At 45.5% G+C, this 14,920-nt stretch overlaps 1 protein-coding gene across 2 annotated transcripts in view; it reads left to right on the top strand.

Annotated features, from left to right (window-relative positions):
• Positions 1-5,772: 5,772 nt before the first annotated feature.
• Positions 5,773-14,920, top strand: part of URB1 (URB1 ribosome biogenesis homolog) — a 64,867-nt gene continuing 55,719 nt past the window's right edge. Inside the window, exons 1-4 of one of the 2 annotated variants that reach the window (XM_032630361.1) lie at positions 5,773-6,013; positions 8,557-8,696; positions 9,417-9,568; positions 10,454-10,586. In XM_032630361.1, coding sequence (XP_032486252.1) covers positions 5,872-6,013; positions 8,557-8,696; positions 9,417-9,568; positions 10,454-10,586 — 567 coding nt within the window. In that variant the 5' untranslated portion in view covers positions 5,773-5,871. The remainder of the gene's footprint in view (positions 6,014-8,556; positions 8,697-9,416; positions 9,569-10,453; positions 10,587-14,920) is intronic. The other variant, XM_032630360.1, reaches the window with a different exon arrangement.

Below are 14,920 nucleotides of genomic sequence, written 5' to 3'. Positions count from 1 at the left end.
AGTGTAGAGGTAATGATACCAATTTTGGTAACTTGATCCTATATCTGACAACCTGGCTAAACTTTTATTTAGTTTGTATTTCTGTTGAATTTTATAAGTAGATGACAGTTTTGCCTGTTCTAATTCTTCCATATCTTGTTTCTTTGTCTTACCTTATTTCATTAACCAGGACCTCTAGTAATAGAGAGCAGCATAGTATGAATTCATCTGTGTCTTTCCTATTGTTCCCAGTCATAATTCAAATGCATCGAAAATCTTTCCATTATGTAAAATGGTGACTGTAGGTTTTAGGTACATATAATCTTTATTAAGTTAAAGAAGTTCCTTCTATTCCTAGTTTCATATGAATTTAAAAAATCATGACTAGGTATTTTTTCAAATGCATTTTTCCATCTATTGAGATCATTTATTTTTCTCCTTTAATCCATTAATGTGGTGCATTACATAGACATGACATCAAACCATCCTTGTATTTTGTGTCTTTTTTTTTTTTAAGTGTAGTGTTGGATTAGGTTAGTTAATATTTTCTTTACACACATCTATGTCCATAAGTGAAATAAGCCCATCATTTTCTTACTTTGTATTATCTATGGTTAGTTTTCTATTTAAGGTTATATTAGCCTCATAAAAGATGTTGGGAATCTTTCCTTCTTTTTTGTTTTATGAAGCAAACTGAATAAGGTAGGGATTATCTGTTTCTTAAAAGATTGCAAGAACTGGTCTGAAAATCACCTGTACCTTGGGAAAGGTTTGGTTTTCATATCATTTTATTTAACAATTATTGGTCTATCCAAATTTTCTAGTGTTTTTTTGTGTCAGTTTTGGGATTCTTATCCTTTTCCAGAAGGGTGATTTGTTAATTTCTTTGAGTTTTGAAAGTTTTTGTGAATAGTTGTTTCTAAATACATTTAAATATTTACTATTAAAAACCTATGTTTGTGTACTGTTTTCCCCCTTTACTCCTGTGTCTTGTTGTTCTGCAGTTTTTCTTTATCCTTCCTCATTTATCTTGCCACAGGTTTGTTTACTTAATCTAAAAAACAAAAACAATCAGCTTTTGGTTTGTGAATATTCTTTATTGTTTTTCTCAATTTCTTTATAACTGGTTTCTCTCCTTATCTTTGCTACTTTTTTCTTCCTACTTCTTTGGGTTGATTCTATTGTACCTTTTCCAATTTCTTGATCTGAATATGTATTATCAGTTCATTTGTTTTCAACCTTTCTTGCTTTCTGATAAATGTACTTAAAGCTATAAATTTTCCTCTAAGACCTGTGTCCCACAGACTAGGCAATGTAAAGTGTTCGTTTTATTGCATCCAAGTCTTTCATAATTTCCCTAATGCTTCCCAAGGATTACTTAGAAGTTTTGGTTTTGTTTTCCCTCTCCTAGGCTTATGGGATTTTTTTTTTTTAATTACATGATTTTTTTTTTTTTTTTTTTTTTGGCTGTGTTGGGTCTTCACTGCTGCACACGGGCTTTCTCTAGTTGTGGCGAGCCCGGGGGTTACTCTTCGTTGCGGTGCACGAGCGTCTCATTGCGGTGGCTTCTCTTGATGTGGAGCACAGGCTCTAGGTGCAAGGGCTTCAGTAGCTGTGGCACGTGGGTTCAGTAGTTGTGGCTCGTGGGCTCTAGAGTGCAGGCTCAGTAGTTGTGGTGCACGGGCTTAGTTGCTCTGCAGCATGTGGGATCTTCCCAGACCAGGGCTTGAAACTGTGTCCCCCGCATTGGCAGGTGGATTCTTAACCACTGCGTCACCAGGGAAGCCCCTTATGGGATTTTTAAAAACCTATCCTCTTATTATCAAGTCAAATTTTATTGCCTGATGGTCAGAGAACATGGTCTGCATGATGTTGATTTTTTTTTTTTTTTTGAAATTTATTAGGGCCTCCTTTGTGGCCTAGGAGGTAGTCAATTTTTATGACTGTTCCCTGTTATTTAAGAAGAACATGTATTCTGTTTGTGTGTATAAAGTTCTCATACCAGGTATTAGTTTGAATACATTGTTATTTAAATTTTCTATATTTTCTCATATTTCTGTCCAATGACTAAGATGTTAGACCAGTTTTCACAATAGCTTTGAAATTTATCGTTGATATTTTAATCTCTTAATTGGGTATGGATTTTGCTACATTTCACTGTTCAAAGATTAGGGCCATCAACTCAATAACCTAGTATTTTTGAACAGTCTGATCTGAAACCCTCGTCATCAACACAATACGTATTTATTGTGGTTATGACTCTTATGGGAATTGTCCCAGTAGGATGAGTGCATACTTCCTGAATGGATTTGAAAGTATATTTTTAAACACGGGGGCATAGCCTCCCCAACTATAAAATATGGGATAATGGCTGGAATTCACAGGCAGATTCACGCAGAATGTTCAGAAGCTCTTTGCCTCCTGGCTCATGACCTGCCTGTTCGTACCCCAGCTCCAGCCCCCATTCAATGTCACAGTGACTAAAATGCAACTACTAGAAATTCACTGGGGAAGTTGTGATCTCCAAATGCCCTCTTTTAAAGTGTAAAAATATTCATGGGTTGGCTGCAAGTTGATATTATTCTCCAACACCTTATGGTAAATTCACCAAATTTTGCTATCTTCTGATAGCTAGCTAAAAACAGCTTTCGTAAGGAAACAGGTTAAGGAGAAAGTGTGGGGAAGAAGGGGGACTTAGCATAGGGAGGGAGGAAGAAAAATGAATAATTCTGGAGGAAGCATTGTCCTGGGATATAAGTTCTGGGAAAGCTGCAACAACTGGGGCTTTGGGAAGATGGGGGCAGCAAGAAGGTGCTGTGTGTGCATGTGTGGGGAGGTGAGCGGAGAGTGGACTTGGGGAAATTTAAGAAGACAAGCACCATCTATGTCATGATTTCTATCGACTGGCCTCACACTTTGGCTAGTTCCATATTGGACAAGAGGGGAACATTTTCTGCTTTTCTTCAACTTCGTCTCAGAGGAGAAACAAAAGACAAATAAGATGCTTCCATTTTCTTCTCTGCTTCACTATCATGTCGGTAAGAAACTCACAACAACCTAGCCTGGATCATACTAATGTGATGTATCTATTGCTCAAATAATTCATTTGATAATTATTACATGGCCTTGTAGCATCTCATATCATCTTGGGTTCTTGGTTAAATTCTTTACTGTGATTGAACTTATCAGGCTATCACAATGATATTTATCATCCCAGTGATACTGTAAATCTCTTGAGGGTAAGTCTACCATGTAATACTTTTTGGAATCTATTATGGCTGGTTGTATAATGCAATGCACATAGCAAATATTGCTGTAGGTTTACTTATCTCTTCTAGCCTATGGACACGATCTTTCACTGGAGTTCATAGTGACTGTTCTTGAAAGAATGCTTCATTCTTCCCACTGCTAAACAAGCAGATAATGGAACAGTTTTGATCGCAGGTAAGTGTCATATTAAAACATTCGTCACTAAAGAGACTAAAACTTGTATCAGAATAGAGAAAGGAATTCCATTCCTCTCCTCTCTATAATGTGATTGCATTAACAAGCGTTTAACCAGATGAAATAATGCAGGGTAAACTCTCAGCTTGTGTACAGCAAAATATCATTCTCACATCCTGAGAGTCCGTGATAAACATGCTTTAATATGAACTTGGTACAGTCTTTGATTGAGCTTCTCCTTTTATCCATTTCCAGAACTTGAACTTAACCTTGTAAGATTGAAATGGGAATAAATAAACACACTCACTTAACAGATGTGAATGAGAAATATGGCCAGTGGAGATGAACTGGTTGTCTATTAGAGGCTGGACTCTTCCCTTGGTCAATTCACCACAGTCCAAGGACCAGTTCATAAGCTTGTAGATTTGAAAACCTGCAACCTGAGGCTTTTTGACAGCATACTTAGTCAACTTGCCTTTTCGGATAACCAAGCTCAAGACCCAGGTCTCTATATTCATTTATATAGACACTTATTTTTTTTTGACTGCGTTGGGTCTTCATTGCTGCACGTGGGCTTTCTCTAGTTGCGGCAAGCGGGAGCCACTCTTCATTGTAGTGCACAGGCTTCTCATTGTGGTGGCTTCTCTTGTGGAGCACGGGCTCTAGGCGCACGGGTTCAGTAGTTGTGGTGCACAGGCTTAGTTGCTCCGCGCCACGTGGGATCTTCCCGGGCTCAAACCCGTGTCCCCTGCCTTGGCAGGCGGATTCTTAACCACTTTGCCACCGGGGAAGTCCCCTGTTTCTTGGTTTTTAAATTGGGGTTGGGACACACGGGGTGAGTGGTCCACTACTTATCAGCTGGGTGGTACTGCCAAGTTCTCCCACTCTCTCCGTCTTTGTTTGCCCAAGGCCACACAGGCAGAAACTGAATAGTTTTTGAGTGTTTCCTACCTCTCCCTGCTGTCTCTTTGGTCAGGTAAACCCTGGTTGAAAACAAACTTGGTGGTTGGCAATTAACCACAGAAGAGAACCCATGTGGACAGTTAGTCAGAATTAAGTCTGTCTTTGCTAACAAGAGTATTGCCCTTTACAGCCTGAATTTGGGGCATATCCCTTTCTTTTACTACCGCTGCAAGAGCTCAGATCTTTTCAGGCCACTCCTTCTGACCTGCCTACAAGGCAGACATTTCCACAAGCACAACAGTCTTGTCAGGTGAGGGACTCAGGGTCAACCCCATGGACGTTTTCTATAAGAGACGGAAACTCCAACAGGCCACAAAAAACCACGTTCTCACATGCTCACTACAGATCTGCTTACAGAACACAGGAGGGTACTTCCTGAAACTAAAGGACAAGCTGACAGCCAACTCCTGCAATCATCAAATTACTCATCAAATGGATCATGATTTATTTGAACACATAACCAAGTATTGATGAAGTTGTATTTAAAAATGCACCAGCCTGTTTTTACTTATTTATTTACGCCTCCATTTTATTTCAGAACATTTAATGTGACTCTCAAGCCAATTAATAACATCTTACAAAAACACACGGTACTTTTTTTCCCATCAGAGCAGTTTTTCATGCATTGCATCATTTTCTCCGCTCAGGACAGCTGGCTTTGCTGTCTCCATTTTAATGATGGTGGCTTAGATGTCGAGGCCGCCGTGCTGTCCACGAAGGGTTTTCACAGACGTTACTTCATTTGATCCTTTCCTCCCACCCTGCACGGCCGGAAGGGTGCCCGTCCTCCCATTAGTTTGGGGGAAGTGGAGGTCAGTCTGGGGCGACATCCCACCAAACAAGCTGGTCTTGGTCCGAGATTGTGAGATACGCTAGGGGTCAGGGTTAGGGGAATCCACACGACTTCGGACCGGGTGTCTGACCAAGGACCTCCCCGCAGAAGCCCGCCTGGCATTTAGCCAGGGGTATCCACCCTCCCGGCCAACCCGCAGGGCCTCGAATAGGCAAAGCATCGAATCCCGCTGCATGTCAATCAAGTTCAAGAGGCTTCATCAGAGCGCCCTCAGGTCAAGAACTGATCTGTGCTGCTACCACGCGTCTGAGCTCGGCCCCTCCGGCAGTGAAGGACCTGGGGGTTCTTCCTTCCAAGAACGCTCGAGAAGGCCGCCGATGGGCCTCTACCCGCCGCGGCCGAGCGGGGGTGTCGGCTTGCCCCGGGCCGCCAGCAAGCTAGCTGGACCATTAGCACCAAGGGGGAACCCAGGACGCCGGGTTCCCGCACCTTCACTACCTGCTTCCCGTCGGACCGCCCTTCTCAGAGGTCCCGCCCCTTCCGCCGACCTCCCTCCGGAGGTCCTGCCTCTTCCGCCAGCCCCGCCCCTTTCAGCCCACGTGTTGGCCAGAGACACGCGTTGGTTGTCCGCGTGTGTCCTGTTGTCAGGACCCCGGGTGTGTGGATCCCGGTGCGCCCCCGCCTTCTCGGCCATGGGGGGCCCCAAGAGGAAGGCCCCGGGCGGCCAGGACGGCGCGGCTCCCCAAGCGGGCGCAGCCAAGCGGGCCCGCACCGAAGAGCTCACGGGCGTGCGCTTCAAGGTTCAGCTGAGGGACCCGCAGGGCGCTGCGCCGGGTGAGTGTGGGGCTCGGGGAAGAGAGTGCGAGCGTGCGAGGCTGCCTCCCGGCTTCGGTCTGGGTGGGGCCTCCGTGTGCAGACACAGCCGCTCCTTTCTGCAGAGACCAGTCTCCCGATTTGCAGTCGGGAAACCGAGACCCGGGTGCTTTCGAGTGCAGGGCCCCGACTTGCTTGATTGTGACAGTTCCCTGCGACTGTATGCTTCCCTTTCCTGGACAGCATCCCTCAGCAAGCTCTAAAATTCTTTACTGCCACTGCTAGGAAAGTGAATAATTGTACTGCTCATCCACACAGCAGATTATTTGTGGAGTCCTGCCGGTGAGTCATCTCGGGGCTGTTCAGTGAGCAGGTTTGCTACTACCGTGGCTGTCAGCTCTGTTTTCCGTAGCCCTGATTCTCCAACGCTCATACTGACCCGATAACAGGTAATAAGCTATCACATGAAGCCACCACAGGACTTGTCAGTTGACCCGGATTAGACTAGTGACTGATATAAAGCAGACTCTATAATTTCATTTTTTGAAAAGTGTGACCACCCATCACAACTCCTTGTAATCCGTTAGAAAGTATTTAACTTACAAGGACAAAACACAATTGAATATGCTAGTATGTGGAACACTGGCACTGTGTCAAAATGAAACAGTGACAGTGTTTTTCTCAACTGAAAAATTATTAAGTTAATCGCCAGAATACCCTCAGTTTCCAGTTTGTCGTCCACAGATTTTTTTTTTTTTTTTTTTGCGGTACACGGGCCTCTCGCTGTTGTGGCCTCTCCCATTGCGGAGCACAGGCTCTGGACACGCAGGCTCAGCGGCCATGGCTCACGGGCCCAGCTGCCCCGCGGCATGTGGGATCTTCCCGGACCGGGGCACGAACCCGTGTCCCCTGCATCGGCAGGCGGACTCTTCAACCACTGCGCCACCACGGAAGCCCCACAGATTTTGTTTTTAAACGTTTGATACCTGCAACTGCTAGCCAGTCCTAGGAAGATGATACCTGCTGTAGCACAGAATTATACATTTCATACATTCATTTGTTCATTATTTACAAGGGGTTGTTATTTGCTGGGGTAGAGATAAAATGGTGAGTAAGAATCACGTGGGCCCTGCCACTGTGAAGCTTATGAACGATCAGGTGGAAAGGCAGATGTCAATCCGTAGAATCACGTTCAGACTGTTCTAGCACAAGTCCTCTAAAGGACAGGGATAGGAGACTTTCTGGTGGAAGAAAGAGCATGTTTAATTATTTGAAGGATTGTAACCTTAGACACGTTCGTGGTTTTGCCCAGAGCTCTGTACTTTTGGGCACTGCATTTGAACTGGTTTCAGAAGGAAACCAGGGTTGACAGGTGCTGGGTGCAGATGAAGGAGTTGGGAGGTGTGGCAGGGCTGAAGGCAGTGGGTGGAAGCATGAATCCCTTGTGTGAGGCTCCGTTGGATTTGTGTTTGAATCTGGTCTCGGATTCTCCCTCCCTTTTGATATGTTCTCGTAACTTTCTGTGGTAGGATCACCTCACTGGACCATCAGAGAAGTGGATTTGATCAATGTTAGAGGGTTTTGTTTTCATCCAGGTGTTAGGGAAGGTTTTCTTTCTGTTGTGTTTTGTTTTGTTTTTTCCAGCTTTATTAAGGTATTATTAACATCTAGCATATGTAAGTTTCAGGTGTACAATGTGGTGAGTTGATACACATGTATGGCGTGAAATCATTACCCAAATAAGGTTAGTCAGCACTTCCATCCCCTCATATAATTACCACTTTTTTTGTGGTGATAGCATTTAAGATCTACTCTCTTAATAACTCTGAAGTATATGATACAGTGTTGTTAACTAGAGTCACAGTGCTGTACATTAGATTCGTTGGAACTTATGCGTCTTATAGCTATAAGTTTATACCCTTTGACCAACATCTCCTCATTTTACCCATCCCCCAGTCCCTGGCAACCTCCATTCTACTCTCTATTTCTATGAGTTTGGCTTTTTTAGATTCCACATGTAAGTGAGAACATACAGTGTTCGTCTTTCCCTGTCTGACTTATTTCACTTAATGCCCTCAAGGTCCATACATGTTGTCTCAAAAGGCAGAGTTTCCTTCTTTTTTAAAGGCTGCATAATATTCCACTGTATATATTTCTGTATATAGGTATAGATATCCCACATTTTCTCTATCCATTATATAGTCCCTTCATGGTGGTGGGGGAGGGGTGGGTAGGAGGGGAGAGCAGGGTTAGATTGATAAAGGCCCAGAGGGTGCTCAGGAGTAGATGAGTATCACCATCGGGGAGGATACCTGCATCAGGAAGCGTTCTGCTCTAAACCAGTGCCCTTGAAAGATGTTGCCTATGACTTAGTGGTGATGGAGGAAAGACCGTGTCCTAACTCTTGATCTCCCCGTCTCCTCCCTGCTCCTCTGTTCTCCATCTCAGTAAGTGGCACTTGCAGTCACCTGGATGTTCCTGCTGAAATCTCCCTCTGTTGCAGTAGCGGCTGAGATTGTTTCTAGGCTGTCCTCGTTCACATTTGATCCTAACTCTCATTTCAGCCTTGGAAGCCTTTGTTTCTGCGGCCAAGAAGCTGCCACGAGAAGATGTGTATGATGTCGTGGAGGGGTACATAAAGATTTCTGTTGAATGTGCAGAGATTTTCCAGCTCCTGAGTGGGGAGAAGCACCCCGAAAGTGAAGTATGCTATTTCTGACCTGGCCTGATGGAGAGAAGAAAAAGTTAATGCTACTGTTGTGTTAAGCTTGATGAAGAGAAATGTGATATAAATTTCCAGGACATTACCAGCTTTCTACAGAAAATGATGCTGTGTGCCTGTGCTGTAGGGATACATTCATTTTTGCAGTATAACCTTTGAAAGCATTTTAGTGGAAAATAGTAACTTGTTATTGGTGAATAATACCAGAAGGAAAGATCATAGATTCTTAATCTAAATCCACTTAGTCTCACCATGGTTTGCTTTAACAAAAGGGAAATAGGTAAAGACTGCGTGTCACAGGTACAGACATATATTGAGCTGTTGTTGTCTGGTTCCAAAGAGGTTCAAAACTTGGGATATTTATGAACCTGTTGAAATCTCAGGATTATTGCTGTAAGGCTGTAGACCTGAATATCCCCAAAGCAGTGAGGCTGAATCAGTAGCAGAAATTTCTCTTTTAACTTCATTTGGTTTAATTGTAAGCGAGCTTATCTCTATTTAGCTAGACTATTGGAACAAGACTGATTCCAGAGCCTGGGGCCTGGCAGATCCCTGTGTTTGGCTTGGCATCTGGGTAGGCGTCATCCTGCAAGTTGAAGGTTTTAAACCTGCAGGTGGCTGTGGCTAAGACTAGAGGAAAACATATGTAGAAGAGGAAAAGAAAGGAGATGGTTCGTAAGCATTTCAGTTCTGTCTTTGCAGATGCTTTTAATATTTCAAGTTTTCGAGGCCATATTATTGCGGACAGCCAGTGACCTTTCCCATTTTCATGTGGTGGGAACCAACATCGTGAAAAAGCTAATGAATAACCACATGAAGCTCATCTGTGAGTCCCTGTATGCTTCGGGTTACAGGTAAGTTGCCCGCCTTTCCGTGGCAGGACTAGCCTTGGGCTTGGTCTGCCTTCCGCGCCCCACAAGTGCCCTTGACCTTTCCTCCACTCACAAACAGAGCGGAGCAGCTTCCGAGGCCATCAAGACTGTGGCTCTGCCCCTCCTCCTCTGACCGGGCCCTCTCCTCCTGCCCTGCTGCTCTCCCTGCTGTCTTGGGAACACTTCAGACCTCCTTCAAGCTGCCTGTTCTTTTGTCCCGACAGCTCTTCCCCGAGGTCCTCACGGGCACCCTCCCTCTCCGCCTTCAGGGCTTTGCAGAGGTGTCATCTCAGGGAGGCCCTCTCTGGCCGCCGCATCCACAGCTATACGTGTGCCATAATATCCATATCGACGTCTTGACTCGCTGTCTCCCTCCCCTAGAATTCTGGGTACCTGCAGGTGGAGGCCTTGACCGTCCTGTAAAATGCCATCCTCCCAGCACCTAAACGGTGCCTAGTATGTAGTAGGTGCTCAGTAACTGTGAATTTTGGGTAACTGCAGGATGGGAAGGCAGCCAGGAGCTCGCATTTGGGGATGCCCACTGTGCGGAAGTGTTTGCCGTGCCCTGCAAAGGCAGGGGTGATGTGGGTCCAGATACATGACCATTGACTGGACACAGACGCGGCCATCTTCTTCTGACCTTGCCTTTTGTGTTCTTAGATCCTACTCAAACTCAGATTTTTAGCTTTCTTTGAAGATTTCCTGAGGGTTTTTTTAAAAGAAAGAGCGTGTCTGCATGTCTCCTTCCTTCCGTTTTCTGGTTTGGGGGTAGCAGACCACACAGCCAAGTGTGCAGCTGCTTCTCGGGGGGTGGCTTTGTGTTTCTGCTGTCCTGACACTCCTGCTTTCCTTCTTGTCTCTGAACAGGATGGCTCGAGCCTGCCTGAACCTGATGGCCGCCATGGTGACCCAGGGTCCAGAGGCTGCCAGGGACGTCTGCAGCCATTTCGATTTGAATAAAAAGACCTTGTACACGCTGGTGACCAAGAGGGATTCAAAGGTGAGGAGTGCCGAGCGTCCTTTCCCTTTGACGGGGCCAAAGTGTTTCACGTGTCCTCCTCTCTCTGGCCTTGGTCCTTGCGTAGATGGGGCGGGAGGCCTCCCTCCTGGCTGGCGGTGAGGGTCCGGTCGCCTGCAGAGCCCGAGTGACAGGGACGTCCGACACCAGCTTCTCTGGGGGCCCAGCGTCGCAGTGCCTTCCTGGCCTGTGAGGGTGATGTAGCTTGTGAGCGTCTTCACAGAGCAGTGGAAACGGTCTCCATGTGCCTCGTGGTGAGGCCCTGGTGGTGGCCTGGTCCTCCCATGCGGGTTCCGTCCACTTCGTAGAAAAGCCTTGGGAGGCCAAGGCAGTGACCTCATCAAAGACGACATTTATGGCTTTTTACTATGTTTCTTGCGTCTCCCAATTATAAGTCTTATAATGAGTAGGGGCTGGCTTGTGCCAAAGAGAATGCTTGGTTTTCAGGAGAGCTGTTAAAAAAAAAAGTTTCCTGGTGGCTCCAGAAGTTTCACTTGGGTTTGGAAAGGTTCTTGAGGAAAAAAGTACGAGCTTCAGGACTCGTAGGCTGGTGCGAGGGCATCCTCCCGACGTGTGCCAGCTGTAGGCTGCCGAAGCGCCTCTCCCGTTTGTGCGTCCACTCTCCCTGCTGGTGCCCCGGTGGCAATGCCACAGCCGCCCGGGCTCCGTGCTGCACGCCCCTTTCCTGAGCACCAGGACCAGGCCACAGAGGCCCACCCCTGTCTGCCCAGTTGGAGGAGCCACGTTAGAATAAGTGACCTGCAGCCAGGCGCCATCTTGTTCTCCAGCGCTTCCCGGGGGTTAAGAGTTTCTGCGTTGCCAGGTAGTAGACTGCAGGTTAATCATGGTAACAACAGTGCTGAGGGTTTTCCTCGGTTATGAATAAGGTTTTCTCTGAGGAAAAAATTCCAGGTTTCATGGATACTACGATTGATGTGTCAAAAGTTCCATTTAATGAGTGATGGCTCCTGGCGTCTAAGTGCGTATCTAATAAAAGGAATGTGTGTGCTGTTTGCACGCTAGGGCAGATATCATGGCTCTTTGGTCTTCCCTGGCAATCAGCCTGGCAGTAATTACCTGTCAGAATCCCTTCCCTTTCCCACCCTGTGTCTTGACCTCAGCCAGCCCAGCCATCTAAGTAAAGTACATGTCAGTGGATAGGCCAGTCGCCAGGACACAGTGTGGGAGAACCCGAGCTGGTCTTCCCGGCCTGGATCCAGCTGCAGGACGGCACATGTGCTGCTTCATCTCAGGGCCTCGCAAGTTATTTTACATCTCTCTTGATCTGTAAAACGGGAGTTGTTGTTGAAATGAAAGTGTTTTTACGTCCTTTAATCATTTATATCAAGTATCTTAGATACTCTGTAGATTGTAGGAAATGGTTTCTAGACATTAAAAAATGTTTCTAGTATGAGAAATATCAGGGACATTCAAAAATAGAGAACGGGACACAATGAATTCCCACGTACCTGTCATCCAGCTTCAGACCCTGTCACCCCTCCCACCTTTTGGGTTGTTTTGGGGCAGTCTGTTACAGCACATCCTACATATATTTCACCGTCAATATTTCAGTGTGTATCTCTAACAGAAAGAACATTTTAGACAACAAAACCATGGTGCCATCACTGTACCTAACACCATTAATAATTTCTCAACATCATCTAATGCCCAGGGTGGCCTCAGCTTTTCCCCGACTATCTCAGAAACGTGTTTACACTTCGTGGTTCAAATCAGGGTCCAAACAAGAGTTGCACATTGTGTTGGTTGATATCTTTCTTAAATCTCTTCATTTCTTTGAGTTTTCTGCCTCTTCCCCACCTTTTTTTTTTTTTTTTTTTTTTAAATGCCATTTAGTTATTGAAGAAGCTGGGAGATAAATTTTTTTGAGTGTTTTTAACATTTCGGATGGACTTATTAAAGCTTCATGAAGAAAGAGGATTAGGAATATTTTTTCATCCAAAGAAAGCATTGTTAAAAGTCCTGTGCCAAGAACAGTTTTACCAAATATGTTTTGGTCTATTTTAGACAGTGTTTTGCAGAACAAGCCATAGAGTTCAGGATGTTTCCTTCCTAGGATAATAACCCTGTGAATTCACAGGGTAGGAATGAAGAGTAGGCGTGTGGCCTTCTTGCCTTTGATGGAGTTTGCTGGAGGTGGAAGGTGGAGGCTCCGGGGCAGTGAGGGGCTGTGGTCAGGTGGAGAGGCCTGGTGGTGGCTGCTGGAGAGGGGCAGGGGCTACGTCTCGGGGGTTTTGTTCTCCACAATGTCAGGAATCTGAAATTTGGGGTTCTCTGGGATATACAAGATGGATGCCAGCAGGTGAGAACTAACCTCTGCTTCAGTTCAGAATCCATTGCTGGAGGCACCCCTGAGGGGATCTGGTCCAACTCTGCTGTGTTTGTGCAGGATAGAAAGACCTGCAAGGACAGGTTGGGGCCAACATTCCAGGGCCCTGACTCCCAGTACTTCAGTGGGGGAAAAAAACCCTAAAACTTGCGGAACCTTTCCTACTCTCTGGGAAAGGATAAAACCTAATTTAATTTTATAAGGCAAGTTTTAGCATTTTGCCAGAATTCTTTTGAAATGTAAGGTGTACATAGACCAGGATAACAGGTTAACTGTGCTTGAATTAGGTGACACGTTTGTTTGAACGGTGAGACGTCTGGATGGCTTGGGAGCAGTTGTTACTTTAAGCTTCCTGAGGACAGGGGCAGTATCTGAGTCACCTTTGCATCCTCTCAGCCTGAGTTATGGCATCTTGAGTGTAATTGGTGTTTTATTAACATCGAGTTGGTGAATGAAGCACTGGAGCGTTGCTGACAGTCTGAGGAGTGCAGCTCACTTTCAAGACTTTAGCCATCATTGTACCCAAACTCCATATGCTGAAGAGGCCCACAGGTTGGTCCCCAGGGCCAGAGGGTAGTTTGGGGCTCTTAGTGTATTTGGAATAAAGCAGCATTGATCTTGTAAGGTCTTGCTGGCGTGTGTTCTGTGGCGTGGATGGAGATAAACTCCATCAGTACGAGGAACGAGCAAGGCCTCCACCCAGATGTTACAGACAAGGGGTCGTGTGCTCGTTCTTTTCTCCAGAAGAAACATATCCAATAAAACAAGACAATTAATTAAATACATAGAGGCCTAAATGGTGCCAGCTACGGTCCTTGCACCTTGAGAAAAAGTGGAACAAAAATGCCATGGGACCCCCGAGAAGAAGGAACTTCTCTGTAGGCAGATGTGAAGTTGGGCATGAAGCAGTGTGTTTGTACAGGTATTTCGTATCATTCCAGTTCCAGTACTTACTCACTTAGTAGTTATGTAACCTTAAATGAAGTTTTTAAAACCTCAGTTTTCCCATCTGTAAAATGGGTATTGTGGGCATCTGTACCTCAGATCGTTACAAGGAGTAAATGAGATAACAGATGTGTAGCGTCTGACATAGTGTCTGGCACATAGTAAGTGCTCAGTGAACGTTATTGATACCATCATCATCACTAACATCACCACCATCACCACCATCACCATCATCACCATCATCATCGCTACTGCCCCCACCTCTGCCGCCACTACTAAGTGGAATGGGACTCTTGGAAGGCGGAGACTCCTTAATTTTTTCAGGCATTCAGGGCAGTGATTCTCCGTGATGTTCACTTACTTCTTGTCATCGAATTAAAGTACCTTTGGAATAACTGAAATAGGGAAAAGTTTTCGATGTAAGCAGTGGAGGATCTGAGCATATGTGCTAGTTCTGGTCCAGCTGACGAGACCTGCGTGATCATATGCTGTGGGTTCTTTGGATGTAAAAAAGGAATGTGAGACACAGGTTTGTCTTAAAGTTGCTGGGAGGGAAAACTGATCAGGTGGCCCTAGCGGTTTCCCCTGAGGTGTTGTCTGTTGGTCATGGCCTTTGGGCCCTCACTGGGGATGCTCTCCTGGGTAGTGGCTGATGCCTGCGGGACAGTGCACATCGCAGTCCTGGGAAGGCCATGGTGGGTTTGTAATGAGACAGCATCTGTACGTTGGTGTCTGATGTAAGTTTGTAATATAAAAGCCAGACGTCACCTCATTGATGTCTCCTCAGAATGAGCACTAGCCTTTCCATTATCTCTGGATTTTCAAAAACATGGATGTATTGTTTCATTACCCAAGAGTAGGTCACATCCAGACAGGCTGAGCGTCTTCTGCTCTATACCAAAGGGATCCATGAACTAAAAATGTGTATCTATTACAGTCGGGGAAGGGGAGACCTATACTTCTGTATTTAGAGAGAGTTTGAAAGAGAAGGAGAAATAGAGTAGAAGATTGAGGGGAAAGAGCA

The sequence above is a fragment of the Phocoena sinus genome, chromosome 4, assembly GCF_008692025.1.
Source record: "Phocoena sinus isolate mPhoSin1 chromosome 4, mPhoSin1.pri, whole genome shotgun sequence".
Lineage (NCBI taxonomy): Eukaryota > Metazoa > Chordata > Mammalia > Artiodactyla > Phocoenidae > Phocoena > Phocoena sinus.
This window is presented reverse-complemented; position numbering and strand designations above follow the sequence as displayed.